The sequence below is a fragment of the Strongylocentrotus purpuratus genome, unplaced genomic scaffold, assembly GCF_000002235.5.
Source record: "Strongylocentrotus purpuratus isolate Spur 01 unplaced genomic scaffold, Spur_5.0 spur5_scaffold_1, whole genome shotgun sequence".
NCBI classification, from domain to species: domain Eukaryota; kingdom Metazoa; phylum Echinodermata; class Echinoidea; order Camarodonta; family Strongylocentrotidae; genus Strongylocentrotus; species Strongylocentrotus purpuratus.
Window position 1 is genome coordinate 43,252,286 of NW_022145594.1, and position 20,523 is coordinate 43,272,808.

At 37.3% G+C, this 20,523-nt stretch overlaps 1 protein-coding gene across 1 annotated transcript in view; it reads left to right on the forward strand.

The window, feature by feature from the left end:
* Nucleotides 1–19,735, forward strand: part of LOC115921142 — a 31,348-nt gene extending 11,613 nt beyond the window's left edge. The window contains exons 2-6 of the mRNA XM_030978271.1: nucleotides 4,463–4,749; nucleotides 9,301–11,015; nucleotides 15,322–15,477; nucleotides 17,032–17,196; nucleotides 19,256–19,735. Coding sequence (XP_030834131.1) covers nucleotides 4,463–4,749; nucleotides 9,301–11,015; nucleotides 15,322–15,477; nucleotides 17,032–17,196; nucleotides 19,256–19,435 — 2,503 coding nt within the window. The 3' untranslated portion in view covers nucleotides 19,436–19,735. The remainder of the gene's footprint in view (nucleotides 1–4,462; nucleotides 4,750–9,300; nucleotides 11,016–15,321; nucleotides 15,478–17,031; nucleotides 17,197–19,255) is intronic.
* Nucleotides 19,736–20,523: the final 788 nt, after the last annotated feature.

Here is a 20,523-nt window from a genome sequence, read left to right on the forward strand (position 1 = left end):
TTATTTATTATTATTATTTTTTTTTAAATTAATATTTTATGTGTGCGTCCACCATTTTAAATGGCAAAATTTCCATTCTGTCCTGTAAAGTATCCTACAAGTATCGGCAATTTGGGGATGTTCATTGGTTCATCGAACACACCAGTCATGACAAAATCATGCATATTCAACCAATGATCAATAAAAAAAAATTCTTCCTGTAGGTAGAAACTGTAAGAGGCATTGATCTGCGTAACAATCCGTGTTTATTTTCAAGAATACAGTTTTTGAACTCCAGAGGTTGGCAGGTCTGTTTACGGCGAAAGAGTAAAAAAAAAAAAAAAACTCAAGTCAAAACCAGCACAAATTTGCACATATGAGACTATGAATGGTACAATAACTATACCACTATGGTAAAGGACATTTTAACACATCTTACCGACAATTTTATCTTGCATTTTTGTCATCATCATTGTTTAGAGTCCATTTGTTCCACTTTGTGGGGTTGGACATTTCATTTCTTTGATGGCCGCCTTCCAAGCTTTCCTGTCTGAGGGATCCACACGGCCGACACCCGATGTTTTGGCATCCTCTTCGATGGCTTCCCTCCAGGTTTTCCTGGTTCTCCCATGAGGTCTTCTTCCAGTGACCGAGAAGTTTAGAGCCCTCTGGAGCCAGTGAGTTGCCTCTCTTCTCGCCACATGTCCAAACCATCTAAGTCTATTCATCCTCATAACCTGTGCCACCCCCATCAATCCCATTGATTGAAGGAGGACTTTGTTCTTCTTTCTCTCGTGAAGTGATACCCTGTGCATCCACCTCACCATCCTCATCTCAGCTTTCTCCATTCGCTGTACACTGGATGATTTCATTGCCCATGTTTCGCTCCCGTACGTCATGCATTTTCTAACACAGGCATCATACACCTTCCCTTTCACTCTTAACGGGGTCGCCCTTGAGGTGAGGAAAGGAGAGAGTTCACGAAACTTTTTCCAAGCACTTTGGATTCTTGCAGTCACAGCTGCTGTTTCTCCTCCTCTGACAGCCAACATGTCTCCCAGGTAGCAGAACTTATCCACCTTATCATATGTCGTTCCATGGAGATCCAGACCTGTCACATTGTCACTGGTACATTTCTGTGAGATTGTACCTAAGCACCTCTTACAGATGAATGTCTTACTTGCTGCTTGCAGGCTACCATGTATTCCACTGCATCTGCGATGGACCCAGCTCCTGCATTTGGTGCATCTGATTGAGTTGGCTCCAACACCTGTATAGCAAACTCCACAGGGGTACTCTCCTGTTTTCTCTGTCTCACCTGCATCAGCAGAAGACACCATGACCTTGGACTTTCCAACATTCACTTTCAGACCCTTTCCTTCTAGGGCTGCTTGCCATGAAGACATTCTAGCTATCAGTTCTTGTTCGCTCTTAGCCATCAGCACCAAATCATCTGCGTAGAGCAGTTCCCATGGAAAGCTTTCCCAGATGTCCTTTGAGATGACATCCATTACGATGATGAAGAGGAGAGGACTGAGCACTGAGCACTGAGCCTTGGTGAACTCCTACTTTGACATCAAAGCTTTTGCTGTCACCACACGATGTTTGGATGTGTGTCTTTGCTTCTGCAAATAATGCCATGACTGCTCGTACATGTACGAGCCACTCCTCAACACCTGCCATCCTCAACGCCCAACGCCCATCTGACAACCTCCCTTGGTACTCGGTCAAAGACCTTCTCTAGGTCGACAAATGCAAATGTCATGAATACGAAAATAAATTGCTAAACCAACATTTGCCGATAGATCTTGATCTAAGTTCGTGCCAATGCATTGCAAAAGTAAAGGAAGGGACCATTTAACGGAGCTGCCGCGAAGCATCCATCACTTCATCCATCCGAAGTCGCAATTTTTTTTCTCCATTTCATGCAGTTTCGCATTACACCGTACATTGTGGTAGGGGTATATATCGGACACCAAATCTGCCCGCGATCACTTTTTGAGCTAAACTTCGGTAAAATAAGAATATTGATGAATTTGGTATCAGTTTTTAAAAAAAAAATAGTGTTTTACAAGAAAATTACTATTACTGTATTTTGTTTTGTCTGTTTTTTGTTTTGTTTCCTTTTTTTCTTCCCTCTTTGAAATGTCAAAGTTGGGGTGCGGCCTATGTGGCGCTGCGGCCCTATCGCTGGCAAATACGGTAGGTCTCGATAGCGTAAACAAACTTGATTACCATGATTGGTAAGATGCACATGTATTCTATGACCCTTTTCGGTATATAAAAGTTATAATGACTGCTTTAATATTCAAGGCTGTTGTTAATAGGCTCCCGGGGAGGTTACATGATTGTATAAAAACAACTACGTTTCTCATAGCAGGCATTATTACTATAATAATCTATATTATAATTTGAGTAAGGAAATCCATTGAAATCTAAAAACTTTTAATGTATTGCACGCCTCCGGCAGAAAAAATGCCAAGTGTCATTCGTTATGACTGCAGATTGTTCTAAAGGCTGGGATTTTTAAAATAAGTTGTTCGAAATTTCAAAATTAAATATAAAAACTCAAATAGTTCATGAAAGAGGATGGCAACAGATATCGGTACTTGCGCTGAACAGCGAATGTACTCTCTTAAAATTGAAATTGAGGATAATAAAATTAGCGATACCTTCAGCATGTACATGTATAAAGGAAGGTTCCGAGGGAGAAAATTTCTGTACTATTTCTGTACTAGGTCTATGAGATTTCGTCTCTGCAACTTTTTCACCAATAACTGAAATAAGCAACAAGTACCGTTGCGTTTGCTGGTGCCTTGATCTACGTGGAAAGCGAACACGAAAGCTGTGATTGCTCTCGCTGTATCTTGTATTGTCACTGACACTCTCCCTGGTTGATCTGATCATGTGAAAATTCCCAGTTGTGGAAATAAGTGAAATTACAAAGATATTTTGATTTTCTGGGACAGGATAAGATTTTGTTACATCTGTAGTGACCAAATGTCACGATTTTTAACTTTTGCATTAATTTGTACGTGTTTAAAGACTACAGGTATGTCCCAACCGGTTCTGTTTGGTTCGTTAATATATTCTATTGTTATGTAGATTTTTCATTGTTAAATACAGCGCGTAAACTGTGCATATTAATTTTGTGGGTAAGAGCACACATTTTTTTTTTTTTTGGGGGGGGTCCAGTTTTTAAGAAAAAATTTCGCAACGACTCAGCCAACCGCTGGGGGAGGGGGGGGGGGTCATTCTAATTAACCACTATCGAACGAACCACAATGGAAATAACCGCGTTCAATTTTTTTTTTTCTTGTCAATAATTAACTTGGGGGCTTACTCAAGGGTAAATGCGCTACTTTTACTAGTATAGACGGCATCAGATCACCTAAAAATAAGAATGGGTTTATTATTGTAAATGTATTAGGTGCACACGATTTGGAAGCGTCATAGTGTAGTGGTTCTGACTCTCGTATTTCAATCATAAGGTCGTGAGTTCCTTCAGCAAGAAATTCATCCACATGTTGTGCTGCACTCCACTCAGGTGGAGTTAATGGGGACCTGGTAGGAATTTATTTCTTGAAACGCAGAGCGTGTGACAGCTGCTCTGCTAAAGCCATGCAGCTTAATTATGCTGCATTATTGTAGAACGCTTAGAGACTTCCGATAAAGTAAGTGTTAGGCGCTATAAAGGCACATATCATTATCATTATGTTTAGGATAGCATTCACCAACTTCTTTTGTTTTGTTTATCCAATCCACCATTGTGTCAACGCTTCAAGTACGTCCTTTCAAAACCTTACACGCTCACACAAAGCGTGCGAAAGGCCGCCAAAACGATAATACCGGCACTAGTAGTAAAAATAATGGTGATGATAATAACAGGGAAAAAATTAATATTTATTTTTCGGGGGCTACTTTTCAAGCTTGCATGCATGAAAATAACAATCTAAAATTTGTTTTGCATTGAACTCTATGCAAATTTACAGGGGCTCTTTTCTGATTTTCGGGGGCTATTTTGGGCATTTCGGGGGCTAATTCGCCCCGAGCCCCCGTGTATTTTTTTCACTGGATAATAATGATAATAATCATCATTATTATTATCAATTCTAGTAATGATGATACATGTACAGGTATGTAAACATTATCATCATTATTACAAGTACATGAACATGTAGTATTAATCCTCTTCTTCTTATCATCATCATTATTGAATTTACTGCCAGACTGCTTTTTTTGGAATAATTACCCTTGCCAGAACAATACCGCCCTCAGCTGCAATATATTTCAAATTTATGTTAATATCACAGGCATTACGGTATATTCTGATATCCCTAGGCTGTTATATATTGCATGCTTGAGCACGTACATGTATGTAATATTACAAGTTTTTGAGTGTCACATGATAGCTTCTCAGCCAAAAGAATGCTCTCTAACTAATATCCTATCATACACAATTGATTTATTATTCATTTTACAGTACTGTCAGTGAAAAGGAGTTCCTGAAGCTGGCCCAGGCTATCTCTCCATCTTACTACAATTATGTAGGGATATCTCTAGGGATCCCCCATGCTCAGCTACAAGCAATCCTGAGTGAGAAGTTGATGAACTACACCAATGCATTTTTGCATGTATTCATGAAATGGAATGTCATGCAGCCTCCACAGTCAAACAAACGGCGGATTTTGGCAGACAAACTTCGAGAGATTGATTTGGGTGGCATATCAGACAGATTACTCAATGAACCTCCAATTCCAGACAGCACAGGTAAACAGATACTAATTTTTGCTACACCAGAAGACATAGAAAACCATGCATAAAAGTGAATCCAGTTTTTACCATTGAGATAGTGAGTGCTTTGTGTTCTTTACATTTGGCACAATTTACAGAAGTGCCAAATTTTATCAGGCCACATGCATGTTTTTCGTCGGCGAGGATATAGTAACGCTGCCGTCTGTCCTTCCGTCCATTCGTCCGTCCGTTCGTAACAAATTTGGTTTCCGATCGATAAGTTCAGTAATGTTTGATGGATTTTAATGAAATTTGATATGAGGGTACATGATATCAAAATACTGGCTAAGTTCGATTTCGGAGTATGTAGGTCAAAGGTCAAAGCTCATTAAATATGCAAACTGGTTTCCATTCGATAACTTGAGTAATGTTTGACAAATTTTAATGAAAGTTGATATGAAGGTTCATGGTATCAAAATACAGGCTAAGTTCGATTTGGGAGTATGTACATGTACATGTATGTCGAAGGCCATAGCTCATTAAATATGTGAATCGGGTTTCCATTTGATAACTTGAGTAATGTTTTATAAGAATTTTAATGAAAGTTGATATGAAGGTTCATGGTATCAAAACACAGCCTAAGTTCAATTTGGGAGTATGTAGGTCAAAGGTCATGGCTCATTAATTATGGGAATCTGGTTTCCATTCGATAACTTGAGTAATGTTTGACAAATTTTAATGAAATTTAATATGAAGGTACATGGTATCAAAATACATGTACAGCCAACATGTAAGTTCGATTTCTAAGTATGTAGGTCAAAGGTGAAAGGTCATACCTCATTAAATATGCAAAAACACCTAATTATATATGAGGCCAGTCACCACGAAATGAGTCCAGTGTCGCATTACCGTATTTGCCGGCGATAAGGCCGCAGCGCCGCATAGGCCGCACCCCAACTTTGACATTTCAAAGAGGAAAAAAAAAAGAGAGAAAAAAAAAATAAATAACCAACGGACAAAACAAAATAATCGTAATTTTCTCGTAAAACACTATTTTTTTTTAACAAACTGATACCAAATTCATCAATATTCTTATAATTTACCGGAAGTTTAGCTCAAAAAGTGATCGCGGGAAGATTTGGTGTCCGACTACCACAATGTACGGTGTAATGCGAAACTGCATGAAATGGAAAACAAAATGGCCACTTCGGATGGATGCTTCGCGGCAGCTCTGTTAAATAGTCCCTTCCTTTACTTTTGCAATGCATTGGCACAAATTTAGATCAAGATCTATCAGCAAATGTTGGTTTAGCAATTTATTTTCGTATTCATGTCAACAATGCAAGATAAAATTGTCGGTAAGATGTGTTGAAATGTCCTGTACCATAGTGGTATAGTTATTGTACCGTTCGTAGTCCCATATGTGCAAATTCGTGCTGGTTTTGAATTGATTTTTTTTTTTTTTTACTCTTTCGGCGTAAAGGCCGCACCCTGACTTTTTTATATTTTCTCTTCCAAAAATACTGCGGCCTTTACGCCGGCACATACGGTAGGCTCAATCGTAGTAATAGCGATGTATAGTGTGTATGTACTGAAAATTGACCCACCTACCACATTCAAGATTTTTCCAAAAATCGACTTATTAATGTCTTGTAGTTTATGTCCCCAGAGCTTAGGTCACGAAAATATCTCCTAACATTTTTTGGCAAATAATATAGGCTATGTAATCTGAAATTATCACAAAAATGATGCATTTCTCAAAACTGGGTAATCCCATTGTTTATAAAGTCCAATTAGGTTTTTGTTCATATTTCTGGATATGATTTATCAATTTTAATGTGTGACCCTTTAATTTAAAGCTTACTTAATGTAGATTCATATAATACTTAAAAACAGGAATACAAATTTTGACCAACTGGACTCATTTCGTGGTGACAGGCCCCATATGTGAAAATGTGGTTAACTTCCTTGCCTAGTAATATAATAGTTTAGTCCAATGGAGGTAAATTGTTCTGGATGCTATGCTTTGCGCTGACTTGTTTACTAATTTAACTTTAGTCCATGCTAAAGATGCTGTATGTCCCTTTTGCAGCCAACATCAAATTCTGTAGAACTTTGCAGGAATTATGAATAAGTCATGTATGTCCTATCTGAAATTTCAACGTTAGCAGTGTCGTAATATTCACATTATGCAAGGAAACCTGTTTACTTGCTAGACTTTACTGTCAGACAATGTTGAGTGACTAATACTGGCTTTTTTCTTCTTTGGTAATAACATACATAAAATGAGCATTTGTCTACATCAATAACCCACTTATTCTAATTGTCAAAATTAAACTGATTGAATCTTTTCGCAGCATAAAACGTACAACCATTTGGTACAATGGTCTGAAAATCAGACTATTACTTACTGGGTCTATAGCTCTTAAGTCGATTCGACAACTAATAGTTGTTATTTTCCCCCTTGAAGACATTTTCAAGCCCCTCTTTTTTTTAGAGAAGTTCAAATTAGTATTATCTTTCAAATGCCGTAGGAATTTAACTTTTTCATTTTGTTGGCCTGCAAATGGGACATAGTACCTTTAATCCTAGTTAGTTTCTCAACACCAATATATACATGTAGTACAAGTACTTTGAGTGACAGCAGAATTTGATGTATGTCAGCTTTCTTTACATGCACACGTTCGACAAACAAATTATATCTCATCATTGTGAGGTTACTCATTTAAAAAATGGAATGACACATTGATTGCTCCACAGATCTCTTGCTCTTAATAGATGTGCTTAAATAAAATTAAAAATTGCATACTTTATATGGATTATATTAATTCCAATATTGCATTATCAATCCAGAGATGCCAACCAGTAGGATTAAATCGTATTTAGTGCGATAATAAGAGTGAAATATGATATGATATCACCTCAATACGATTTTTCATCCTTAAAAAAAATATTAAAATATATTAAAAAGCCCTTAAAAAACGTGGAATCGCATAGAAACATGTACATGTACAAGTATTGCCCCGCAACCCCAACAAAAACTTTGCCTTACAATGTTCTCATGAAATTTTAATGAAAGGGCAAACATTTAACTTGACTGCTCTTACCAGTATACCATTTTTGTGATATTTTACTGGCCCAGGGCCAACGCGCCAGTGCTAGTGTCAAGTTTTCGTGAAAATCTGATTTTTTAGGATACTCAGTCTGTTTTTTTGTATCAAGATTTTGGCATCTCTTCCAATCATCTCTATTTGCCAAACTATAATTACACTCTCCATTCAACTTAAGTGAATTATATACATGTCCCTTTGTTCTCAATATACATGTACCTCACACCCATATGACAATAGGCATACTTTGAACCTTGAACCATTATTTCTTGTAGCACTGATCATACTTTATTCAACAATGTATTCTTCCTATGAATTTGGTTAAGTCATATACGGTATCATATAATCTTTATTTTTTCACATCCATTACCCACTTTCGTTATCCCACCATCAATATTGTTTGATATAAGGTGTACCTACTGTTTTTATGAACGTATTTACTATTGTCTTTTGTGCAGCATCCTTATGTTATTACCTTATAAATTGCACTCAATTCAGCCGCTAGGCTGCAATGAGTGCAATGTTTTTTTTTATATCACAATAAATAGATAAATATTCTTTTGCGTCATTTCATTATGATAACTGTAATTATGCATCCGCCCAGTCGCCCACCCAAGGTGGTGCTGGAGAACATATGTTTTGGGCGTTATTTCGATATCTCAAGAACTTGAGGTATAAATTTCAAACTTGATGTTATCACGCATCACCAAAGTGAGATGAAGCGATTAGATTTTGGGATAAGTAGGTCAAAGGCCATGAGGGTCAAATTGAATTCATTTTTAGGGTTCAGCTCTTAAGCCCCATTATTGCAATGTCTCAAGAATGGTTTGAGCCATGAATTCCACATTTGGTGTCAGTATGCTTCCCCATATTGAGACATACTGATTATGGTTTGGGTTAATAAGGTCAAAGGTCAACAAAATGAATGATTATCACCATATCAACAACTACTTTAATCTATTTTAGCTGAAATTTATTTAAAAAAAAGGAAAGACATATAGGTATGTGTCACCATAGGGAGACAAGTTATCAGATGTTGGATTGTCTGGTCAAAGGTCAAAGGTTGTATAGATCAATCAACATGTATTCATATTTTATATACAGGTATTCTCATTGTGATATTTAAAGATCAATTCTAATCCTGATCTTACCTTAATTTAGGCAGAGGTATAATGAAGATGCAGTCATATTTGTCTTTTTTCCCTTCAAAATAAGATGTGTGCTTGGCAGGGAAACTCTGCATTGCTGAAATGTCCTAAGAAAAATTATTCCAGGGATATGATTTTAAGTGCCCTTAAAATTGAATGAAGTCGCATAAATTCAGACAAACATGTAGGACTTTGTATCTTTAAGTACATGCACGTACTCCTAGTCGTAGGTCACATTATTAGCCTCAGGCAATTACAATTCTTTCAGATGTAGCAAAATATGTTTGTGTATAATCATGTGAATATATGCATTATTTATGTATTTTTAGGAAGGCCATCAAGACTGCTCGAATCACAGACCAAACCTCCCTCAGCTGAATCTCTGACCAAACTACTTTCTCCTGAACTTGTTGAGCGGTGTGCAAATGATTTCAAGTTCAAGTACAGGTCAACTCTGTGTAAGATCAGAGCTGATCCTCTCAATCCTGCTTCCTCTGTGCAGTTTGATGACATGTATACTAATCTCTTCTTATTAGAAGAACATGGGACAGAGAAGCGAGTGCTAGATTACAATGATATCCTTGATCTCAAAGTCAATGGAGAGTTCCCAAAGCGGATCATGGTTCAGGGAGAGGCAGGGGCTGGAAAAACTACATTCTGTGCCAAGATTGCCTGGGACTGGATTCAAGGGATGTATTTCAGTGACTTTGTGTGGGTCTTGATTGTTCCTCTACGTGAATTTAAGCATCACTCTATTGGCAAGATTGCAAAGTCTTATCTGGCCAAAAACAATCCAGCAACGGTTTCTCAGATTACTGAGTATATCCGTTCAAATCCTGACAAGGTATTCATCGCATTCGATGGGCTAGATGAAGTCAGTGGCAAAATCATGGAGACAAAATCTTGCGAATCCCAGCCTACTGATGAAATGCAACTTCAGACATCACAGCCAAGTGTCACCTCCTCAGAGACAGGTGGAAGCCCATCTGAGACTGGTGATATTGGACTTGTAGATATTCTTTGTTCAGATCAACTTGCCTCTTGCCCAGTCTTGGTGACCACTCGCCCATGGAGAGCAGTAGAGATTAGATCAAATGGTGATCTAATGAAGCTCTACACATTCATGCATGTTCAGGGTTTCAGGAGAGAGAATTTGTCGGTTTACATTCACAAATACTTTCCAAAGAATGATGATAAAGCAAATCAGCTTATCCAGTTCACTAATGATAATGATGTCATATCTGAAAACATGGCCCACTTTCCTATATATGTAGCCATGTTGTGTCTTATGTGGAAAGAACTTGATGAGCAAAAGCTAAAGGAAATGAAATCACTGACATCTTTTTCTCAGATATTCAAAGAAATGATTGCCTTTCTAAAAGAACATTATGCTCAGAAAGAAGTGAAGAAAGTAGGCAGCCCCTCACTTATTGCCTATTTGAAACAAATTGATGAGCTCCTTGGACCGATTGGCAAACAGGCCCTCAATGGTCTGCTAGAAAATACATTGGTTTTTGGTGAAGATGATTTTGAAATATGCCCAGAATCCATGGACACTGCCTGTAGGGCTGGGATTTTGTCTCAGGAGGACAGAATTACAGATAGCATAGACATACATCAGAGGAATTCTCATGTGCAATCGGCAGTCTTCTTCCCTCACAAACTGTTTCAGGATTACATGGCGGGAGTCCATCTTGCTTCCCTGTATGAATTAGATCACAATGAATTCAACAGGCTGATTGAGGAAGCAGTGCTACCAAGGAAAGAGGAGTTTAGGTATCTCCTGTACTTCACTGTGTCACAAAACCAAAGCATTGCAACGCATGTAATGAAGTCTATGCTCCAGGGACCATACATGAACAGATGGGCTCCACGGCCACAGGAACAGCTAGATTTCATTGTTGATGTAGCCTTTGAGAGTCAGGACCCAGCTGTAGCAGCCTTGGTGAAAGACAGGGTTTCATCAAAGGAGATTGAGCTGACAGTGGACACATTTGTGACGGCACACACTGTAGCAGGTTATGCATTCATTAGACCACATGTGGTAAGTTTAATCATTTTAAACAAAATCAGTTCAAACATTTTTGCACAAGTTTTTATGCCTCCGTTACGAAGTAGCCGGAGGCATTACCGTATGTTTTTGGGTTGTCCGTCCGTATGTCCCGTTCTCATTCCACCAGTACTTTGCCAGGGGGTGGGGGGATGCTGCAGGACCCCATACATGTAAGTTCCCTGACCCAATTTATTTTGCCAATTAGAGGACACACGTTTCTGACCAAACTCTAGTTATTCTTTAATTTCCGACAGTTATCATAATGCCTTCTCACGATTTTCAAGGGCAAATTATGAAAAAGAATGTGTTAAGGCTGTGCATAACCGTGTAATGAGGTACTCGAGTACACTCCCAGGCTTATAGGCGAATACTTGGACGCCATTTTTTTTTGTTATCAGGTGGGCTGTATCTAATACAGACCACCTTATAATTTTGTTAAAATTGCCTTTATCAGGTGGGCTGTATAACGTACAGACCACCTTATAATTTCGTTAGAATTGCCTTTATTTATTATTATTATTAAATATTTTTCTTATTTCTAACCACTTTTTTGTGAACAAAATAACACGAAAATGGCTCAATCAAATGCCTTGAAATTTGGCACACATATGTATAGGCATATGTACGAAGCACAATAACGTTTTCAACATTGACCTTCACTGATGACGTCATCTAGGCGCCATTTTGTAAAATTTTACGAAAATCAACTCATGATCATATCTTCATAACCAAAAGGTATTTCTCATTCATATTTATTATGATCAAGGTCAATATCCGTCCGGTCAATTTCAGGTCAAATAACGCGCGCGTGCGCGTACGTCCGCGCGTAAATGCGCGCGCAAAATTTTAAAATGCTCAAAATCGTCTCAAAATCATTTTGCATACGTTTAAGGCCATTCTAAGCATTTTATAAAAAATTGCTCACACGCGCATGCGCGCGCGTTTTCGCGCGTAAAACTTTTACACAACATAGAATCGCCATTTTTTTTCTTTCATAATATTCCACATATTTTTACAAACAAATTGATACCATGTTTGTCTCTTAATGACTATTAATAACGGAATGATCGACCGTTTAACATAAATTTCAGTGCGCGCGAGCTCTTGTAATACATAGCATATATGGGCAAAAACATGCCTATACAAAATCCATTGTAGCTCTTTAGGCTGCAAGGTGACCCCAATTTTGTTTTCATATTTTGATAGAAAATAAATTGGAGATATGATTTCATGTTTCATTTGACCCTCAATTAACTCATGACGTCATCATAATGACCTCTGAACTCAAAATTTCAATTTGCATATTATGATGTCAGCATATTTTTTTTAAATTGACTGTATCTCTAAAAATATTGATCAATTTTCTTCCAAATTTTGATATGTTCTACCTGAGACAATGTTCTACAAATATGGCTGCCATAAATTTTCATTTTGACAAAGGCATCAGGACGTATTTGTGCGATTAAAGGAGGCATGTCAATTTTTCACTTTTTGCGTGTATTCTCTAAGGGACATGAGTTTTTCTCAAAACTGGATTCTACATTTCCGTCTTTCGCGAGCAATATCTCTGTCGTTTTAGCTTTGTTTACGCTGAACTTCGAGTATGTTGTAGCTGAGACAATATGCTATCTCAAATGTGCCCTTTATTTTGTCTTAAATTTTAGTTGGACCAGCCCACCTATACTTGTTCCAAACAAGTATTACAAATCTAGTTATTATTTTTTTTTTGAACCATTTTTTTGTGAACAAGATAACTTTGAAATGGTTCAACCAAATATCTTGAAATTTGGCACACATATGTATAGGCATATGGACAAAACAAGGTAAGGTTTTCAATCTTGACCTTGACTGATGACGTCATCTAGGCGCCATTTTGTGAATTTTTCTGAAAATCAACTTATGATCATATCTTCGTAACCAAAAGTTATTTCTCATTCATATTTATCATGATTGAGGTCAATATCAGTCCGGTTAATTTCAGGTCAAAAAACGCGCGCATGCGCGGTTGTCCGCGCGTCTGTACGCGCGCAAAAATTTCAAATGCCCAAATTCGTCTCAAATTTATTTTGCATACGTTTCAGGTCATTTTAAGCATTTTATAAAAAAATCGCGCACACGCGCATGCGCGCGCGTTTTCGCGCGTTACACCATTACACAATATATTTTGATAGAGAATGAGTCGGAAATATGATTTAATGTCTCATTTGGCTATTAAAAATATTTTGACATCATCATAATGGCCTTCGAACTAAAAATAGGAATTTGCATATTATGACGTCAGCATATTTATGGAGAATTGATTGTATCTCTGTATATATTAATCGATTTTCTTCAAAATTTCGATATGTTGTAGCTAAGATAATTCTCTACAAGTTCAATTATAACCATTTTTTATTTTGATGACGTCATCAGAGTGAAAATTTCGATTAAAGGCCTCATGTCAGAAATTTCACAATTTGCGTGTTATGACTATAGAAGGTGAATTTCGTTCACGTAATGAATCTACGTGATATTATAGTATTAATGACTGCTTTGAGAGAAATAGTTGTTTTATTACGCTCAAGGGAAGGTTAGAATTGTGCTATTGTAACCTTCCCGAGAGCGTAATAAAACAACTATTTCTCGAATATTAAAGCAGTCATTAATACTTTTATATGCCGAAAAAAAATAGACTAAAAAATGAAAAATGAAAAATATTTATCATTTTGTCGAAGACGGGATTCGAACCCTTGCGTGCAACAAGTGGTGTATCGAAAACCAACGCTTAGACCACTCGGCTATGGCCCGCCGTTAACATGCTTGGCAGTTTTCTCCAATATATACATTAAAATGGATTGAAACCGGCTTCGCGTGTGATGAATGCTTCGCAAAAGCTCCATATACGGACTCTTCTTTTACTTTTGCAATGCATATTGGCACGAACTTAGATCAAGATCTATCGGCAGATGTTGTTTTTTTGTTTTTGGAAGTTTATTTTCGTCTTCATGTCAACAATGCAAGATAAAATTGTCGGTAAGATCGATCGAGATTCAATTGTATTGAAATTACCGACCAATCCTTCGCACACATACGGCATCCTCCATCGCTCAAACCATTTTTTAACATGTAAACCTATGGGGTAACCATGGAGGCTGACCAACTTTTTTTAATAACCATGGTTATTAAAAATATTGAAATGTTTTATGCATGGTTACCGAGAATTTTACAGGAACAGTTGAAGTTTATGAATGCAATTCGACCAATCAGATGGCTGGATTTCTTAAGTGAGGTATATAATGTTTATTAAAAATTTATAAGCAGTTTCTCGCTTATTTTTGCTCTATTTTTAGTTGACCAAGCCCACCTATACTTGTTCCAACCAAGTATTATATGTCTAGTTTTTAATTCATTTTTTAAATTTTATTTAATTTTTTTTTTTTTGAGGTGAGTTGACAGTGATTTAGCTGGGAAACAATTTTACCCACAGTACCATGTCGGCGGCGGGCGCTCTCCCTGGCATGGGTAAGCGTCGGCCTGGACAGTGCCAGGCGCGGGCAAAAAAAAAAAATGGCGGCCGACTATTCGAGTACGAGAAATCGTACTCGAGTAGTTGTCAACAGTGCGAGTACTTGAGTATTCGAGTACTCGTCGCAGCCTTAGAATGTGTGTAAATATTTAAACATACTGAAAATAGATGGTTGGATGTGTGAGAGACAAGAGCAAGTGGTAGAAGCATCAACATGCTCTGGTTGATGAGTGTGAAGTATGGAAACTGGTCACGAATACTTACTGACAGGACTACAATTTAAAAAAAAATTAATCAAAATTTACTGTTGCTCCCAGAAATTTTGATAAATTTCAAATAGCGCATACGGTCATACAATTGTAGCTGCGACCATGAAAATCTCAGATTATTTAGTTGTGGTATATACATGTAATTTCAAAACAGGAATAGTCAAACGGTAGATTTTAGTCAAGAAACATTGTGATTGTTTTATAGCTAATTTAATATCTTGACCTGGAGAGGGAGCTATACAACATAAAGAGTTTATTATTTACAATTTCATCACTTTAGACTCAATTTCAACCGCGACAACGGAGCACTGAATACCTGTATTGTAGATCGCATATGCTACCACTTTGTTCATTTGAACCAAATTCATGACCCCATACAAAAACTTTGTATTACCTTGAATCTCCATAGTTCTAGCAGCACATCTAGGGCAACCACTCATGTAGGCTACACATGTATGGCTAATATCCGAGTAAACATTCATATTTTATATCCCATCAGTAATCACTTTGTCATTTTATCCAGGTTGAACTCCATATCGAGAGAGATTGTGGACCTATTATGTCACTTGATGTGGCAGAGATAATATGGTCCATGCCATCCTTGAAGAAAGTTTCTCTACTCGGTGCATTCCATCATTGTTTTTTTCAAACACTTGCAAAGAAAGGAACAGAATCAAAGGTGAGCAGTTCATCCACAATTATGATGTACACATGTATGTGTGAGTGTTTAGTTTCATTTCATTCCATTAGCATCTCTTACATTTTCTAATCCACATTTTACATAGTTGAGTTTTTGTTTCGGACCGCAAATGCCTTCAAAGTGTATTCTTAGGCATGAGATATTTATTATTCCTATCGTTCCGCCGCAGGATCCTGCAATACATGCTGCAGAACGATCGGCGGAATGCGGCGTCCTGCTGAGTGACAAGAGTACAAATATTATACAACACTGCGCCAGAACACATTGATTTATTATATCCGCGCAGCGCTTGCAAGCCGGTAAACTGTACATGCGCACGACACAAACTTAATATCGAGTGTCCCGACATTGACATTTCTATATTATAAACAAGTCAGAGTTAAAATAACTTCTACAACAGCTGTGCGTGTGTTTATAAACATGACATTTAAAAATATTTTCTACTACAATCAAGTGTTTGTTTATAAACATGATAGAGTTAAAATAATTTCTACTACAAATGACGTCACACTTCACCACTCTACACAGTTTTTTAGGTTGCCAAATGGCAGTTTAGGTGGTCACAGTGGATAGGGTTTACAGAGGTTTGTGTAATGCGTAGACATATTACAAAACATACGCGCGAGGGCTTATGCACGCTTTGACGCCTGTGAGCAGCGGGAAAAAAAAATTGGGGCTCCATATTAATTTTTTTTTACATTTTTGGTGGCTACTTTTTCAACTTTTGGGGGCTACTCTTTTCAAGGGCTACTTTTGTATTAATTTGTTGAGTTTATGTAGTAGGCTTACTGACTTCTATTCGAGTACAAGAAATCGTAGTTGTCAACAGTGCGAGTATTCAAGAACTGGTCGCAGTCTTCTATCATTGATTAAGGTTTCAGGCTTCCTGCTTCATATTTATCCATTAATTACCCATTCAAAAAGAAAGCATTTATCTACTTTAAAAAAAAAGGTTTTTGTGCATCGATTTGATGCAAGAACTGTAAATTTACAAGAATTTACATACGCACAACATCGTAAGCTATGGATTTTGTTATTTATGATCAAATTTGTTGTATACGATTATCCACTGAGATTCAGCAAGCTAGCTCACATGCGCTGGGACCAAGAAAATACATACCATGATTATGAAGCTAGCTAGGAGAGAGAGCGGTCGCTCGTAGTCGTGGGACATTACCGCAAGTGTTTGAATTATATTGCTGGGGTGTTTTGGGGGTTGCCAACTGGGCAGCCAAGACTGGACTTTTAGGTTGGTCAATGGCACCCGGGCAACCACTAATTTAGAGCCCTGCTGAACTCGAGAAGAAGAAGGAGAAAACCACTTAAATAAATACTTTTTATATTTTTCCATATTTTGACGTACCGGTACAAGAATTAAATTGTTTTGGTTGAGAATGTGGATATTAATACAGCAGTATTATGCATGCAGTTGGTGATAAATATAAGAATGCAATTAAAAATTTGGTACTAGTACATAAATATAAGCATGTACATGTTAGATGAGTTACCTAACTATATTGACAAACCATACAGGTCCGGACTCTCAAGCTTCATGGTGTCAAGTGTCCCACACCAGCCTCATCACGTTACCTAGCAGAAGCACTGTGTTCTTTTCCAAAACTGACTGACCTGACACTTGGAATGGTTCTAAATGAGGAGTTCTACTCTACATTCAGAGCAAAGGCATCATCTATACAGGTGTGTGTCCTAATGTAATTGTCATGGAAAGGGTCATTGATAGACAGAAACAGCAGTAACACCCTTTTTTAAAGACCATTCACTTGATATATTTGAATAGTCATGAAATTTGGAATGAAAGCACACTACACAAATGCTGATTCAGTTGAAATTCAAGTGTGTTTAAGATTGACATTTTTTTGATAAATAATCAATTTCTGCATGTATTTGGAGAGGGTCATGAAAGAAGAAAGAGTAGTAATAATTATATGATGCACATGTATACATCGTTTTTTTTCTTGCAAAACACCCTTATGTTTTTAAGAGGATTCACAGAATATTTTGGAATAGTCATGAAATATGGAATGAAAGGAAACTCTGTTCACATTATGTATTGTAATTTGCAGGTTTATTTTGAATTTGTTGTTTTGTTAAATATGTAATTGTTTATCATTGTATTTTGTTTGTATAGTGCTTAGAGACTTCAGTAGTCAGCTTAATGAGCACCGTTTTTATTATTTTATTATTATTATGCATGTGCTGATTCAGTTGAAATTCAAGTATGGAAAAGATTTACATTGTTTGAATAAATAATCAATATCCAACATTTTCCAAGTTTGATTGGTAGGAAAGATAAGTTGAATCGTTTTTTAAGAGCCAGTTATAATAAAGACTTGAATTTACCAAACTGTGCCACAGCAACAAACCTCCTGAATCAGGGGTCTTGTGCACATGAAATTCAGAGTTATGAATACCTTTAATACACTAGTAGCAAAGGTATATTTCTGGGTATTATTAATATCAGTGTTATTGGGAGTAGGACTTATCAATGCAAACAGGTTGGAAGCCCGATAAAGAATACATATATAATTTTTATGCCTCCGCCACCGAAGGTGGTGCCGGAGGCATCATGTTTTCGGGTTGTCCGTCCGTACGTCCGTCGCGTTTGACCGTTATCACAATATCTCAAGAACCGTTTAAGATTTAAACTTAAGACTCGGGAATAGTATTTATCACCATAGGAAGACGATCTGATTAGATTTTGGAGTACGTAGGTCAAAGGTCACAGGTCACAGAGGTCAACTTATGAAATTCCTTGTATTGAGTTTGTTAGCGCGATATCTCAAGAACCATTTGAGATTTAAACTTCAAACTTAAGGATAGTATGTATCACCATAGGAAGACGATCTGATTAGATTTTGGAGCACGTATGTCAAAGGTCAAGGGTCACAGAGGTCAACTTATGAAATTCCATACATTGAGATTGTTATCATGATATCTCAAGAACCACTGGAGATTTAAACTTCAAACTTAGTGATAGTGTGTATCACCATAGGAAGACAATCTGATTAGATTTTGGAGCACGTAGGTCAAAGGTCAAAGGCCACAGCGCACATTATGAATGCAAAAACAGCTTGTGATCGCGTTATCTCAAGAACCGATTGATGGATTCATGCCAAAATTAGGTCATGTTTGTTACTTGCAGAGCCAATGAACTGAGTAGATTCTTGGTTCATAAGGTCAAAGGTCAAAGGTCATGGGCCCATTATGTATGCAAAAATAGCTTGTGAACGCATTCTCATTAGAACTGACAGATGGATTACTATTTAACTCAGAACATCTTGCAGAGCCAATGAACTGAGTAGATTTTATGGTCATGAGGTCAAAGATCAAAGGGTCATATATATGTATATGAGAAATTGCTTGTAATCACAATATTCTGAGAACCTGTCAATGGATTACCATTGAACGTGAATTCAATTTTTTTTTTTCTGTTTTGGTTTGTAAAATTGCTCTATAACGGAGGCATCATTTTCGACTGCGCGCAGTCGAATTCCATCTAGTTTTGTTATCACTCTTACTAAATCATACTCTTTATGGAAATCTTGTGTGTGTTGTTTTAGTACACAAGAATCAAATTTTGGAAATAAAATCTATTTTGTTGAGCATTAATGTTATCATGAATGCAAAGATGTAATTAATAGAATTTATGTGAAATATTAGAATACAATGAGAAATAAGTAAATAAAACATATGCATGTAAAGACGTGCTGCTTAACTGTATTTACAAATGATGCAGGTCCAGACTCTCAAGCTTCTTATTGACCAGTGTCCAACACCAGCCTCATCACATCACCTTGCAGAAGCACTGGGTTCTATGCCATACCTGACTGACCTGACACTTGGAAGGATTCTCAATGAGGAGTTCTACTCTACATTGAAAGCAAAGGCATCGTCCATACAGGTATGTTTGTCCTAATGTAAATGTCATGGAGGGTCATTGAAAGAAAGAAACAGCAGTAACGGTTATATGATGCATACATATATGTTTTTTTCTTCCAAACACCATTTTTTTAAAGGCCATTAACTTGATATATATTGGAATAGTCATGAAACGTGGAATGAAAGCACACTTCACAAATGCTGATTTACCTATTATTTGCTATTTTATCCAAACTACGCCTCCATCGAGAACTCTTTAAAAACGTCACATTCGCGCATGCCCCACCCCCCGTACATCGCCTTCCCATATGATTCATGTGCGCCACGCACGTCCGCCATTCACCCTCTTTCTATTCTCGCCTACCGGAGAGACATCGTATATAGCCGAGTCACATTTAAAATCAAGGATTCTGTCCTTTTTTCGATAAGCTTAGCTCTTTTTCGCATTGAATTCCGTCCTCATTTTAATTGCTATTAATTTGGTGGGGCGGGTTCCCAAGTCACATTTTTATTTTTGCGGAAATTTAAGTATCATTTCTGCACCGCATATTTCCTTTTTCATCACTGTAAATTACAGGCTTCGGTATGCCGCTGGTTAGGGCGTTGGGTCCTGGCGTTACGGCCTTTGGTTTTGGGATTGCCTACGTGTAGGTTTGGCGATTAATAGTAAGATTAAACGAGAACTTACGTTCGAAGTTTGATCGTTACTTTATGAATAATTAGAGGGAAGAGTATATATGAGAACCCGCATGCACAGATCATTTTATGAAGCAATCGTGGCTACTATTGGAAAATGGACCTGAAGAAAATAGAAGCTGACGAGAACTGTCTTAAGTCAACCTTTTATGATAAAGGGAGGGAGAGGTGGGCATATATACTCTTCCCTCTAATTATTCATAAAATAACGATCTAACTTTGAATGTAAGTTCTTGTTTAATCTTACTATTTTACTTCATAATTCTTGTTCGAGAATATATGATAGTTCAAAGATCAGTAGTCACGATGCTGTAGTAACAGTGTGCACCAATACACATTTGTTACTGACCTGTGGGCACCGTAACAATGATGTGGCTACCTGACCCATCATGGAACGTTTATGAAGGTGAAGTACCTGCCTTCAGTGAT